At 25.7% G+C, this 1,057-nt stretch overlaps 1 protein-coding gene across 1 annotated transcript in view; it reads left to right on the top strand.

The window, feature by feature from the left end:
• Phum_PHUM117620 (uncharacterized protein) overlaps window positions 1-1,057 on the top strand; it is a gene marked incomplete at both ends in the record, with an annotated part of 3,876 nt that overhangs the window by 579 nt on the left and 2,240 nt on the right. The window contains 3 exons of the mRNA XM_002424149.1: window positions 9-280; window positions 409-612; window positions 854-1,044. Of these exons, the coding sequence (XP_002424194.1) occupies window positions 9-280; window positions 409-612; window positions 854-1,044 (667 nt within the window). The remainder of the gene's footprint in view (window positions 1-8; window positions 281-408; window positions 613-853; window positions 1,045-1,057) is intronic.

Below are 1,057 nucleotides of genomic sequence, written 5' to 3' on the forward strand. Positions count from 1 at the left end.
TTTTTTAGATATCTCGAAAGAGAGTCAGAATTAATATCGAAAAAAAGTGAATTAAAATCAAAAAAAATCAAAGCACACAATTGGTCGGCTCAAGGCAAAGACATTTTTTTTGAGGCACTTAATGAATGTGGGAAAGATTTTGAAGCTATTCAAAAGTATTTTGCTGTCAAATCGAAGAAAAAAAATGGATCAGATTTAATAATGAAAACTAAAGAGCAAATTAGGCATTTTTACTACAGAACTTGGGCAAAGATTTCAAAACATTTAAAATTTCCACCTGGTAAGACTTTCTTAATTGTATAGAAAATTACTAATTTATTTTTATGAACTATTTTATTGAAAAATGTTTCAAATTTAATTCCTATAATGGTAAATAATAACTATAAATTTATTAAAAATATTCTGTAGATACTAAAAAGCAAACTCAAGAGTTATATGGATTAATCAATTATGGAGAATTTAGAAAAAAAATGGGGTGTGTTACTGAAAAAACTAGTCTAAAATTAAATGAACTCGTAATAACTGGATTCACTCATTTGAGAGTCAAGGGAAAAAATGTTCATATACGAACTCCTAGGTGCAGAACACTTAGAAGATTAAATCAGTTAGAAGGTAATGATAATAATGAATTTACTTCACTTTTTTTTATTATTATTTTTCAAAGTAAAAGATACATAAAATCTTTAATAAATCTTATTTTCGAGTAAATAATTATAAGTAATTCTCAATATGTTTAAATTTATTGATACTGAAATTTATTTGAACTAAACCTAATCTTTATTTTTCCTATTTAGTTGTTCCTTTAATATTTTTATCGTTTCAATGGATTAATATAATTTTATTATTTTTACAGAGTGTCAAGATGAAATTAAATTGCCGTCTAGAATTCTTGTAGAATTAGTACCCAGATGCAATGATTCTTGGGCTCGCGTTCAGTCTACTGCTCAAAACCCTTGCGTACAAATTTCTGTTCCTCTACAATATAGATTAATAAATTTAATTCAGTATTTTCAAAAAAAATGGTTGCCGCGACATTCAAAATATGTATCCTTTTATA

The sequence above is a fragment of the Pediculus humanus genome, genomic scaffold, assembly GCF_000006295.1.
Source record: "Pediculus humanus corporis 1103172107463 genomic scaffold, whole genome shotgun sequence".
Lineage (NCBI taxonomy): Eukaryota > Metazoa > Arthropoda > Insecta > Psocodea > Pediculidae > Pediculus > Pediculus humanus.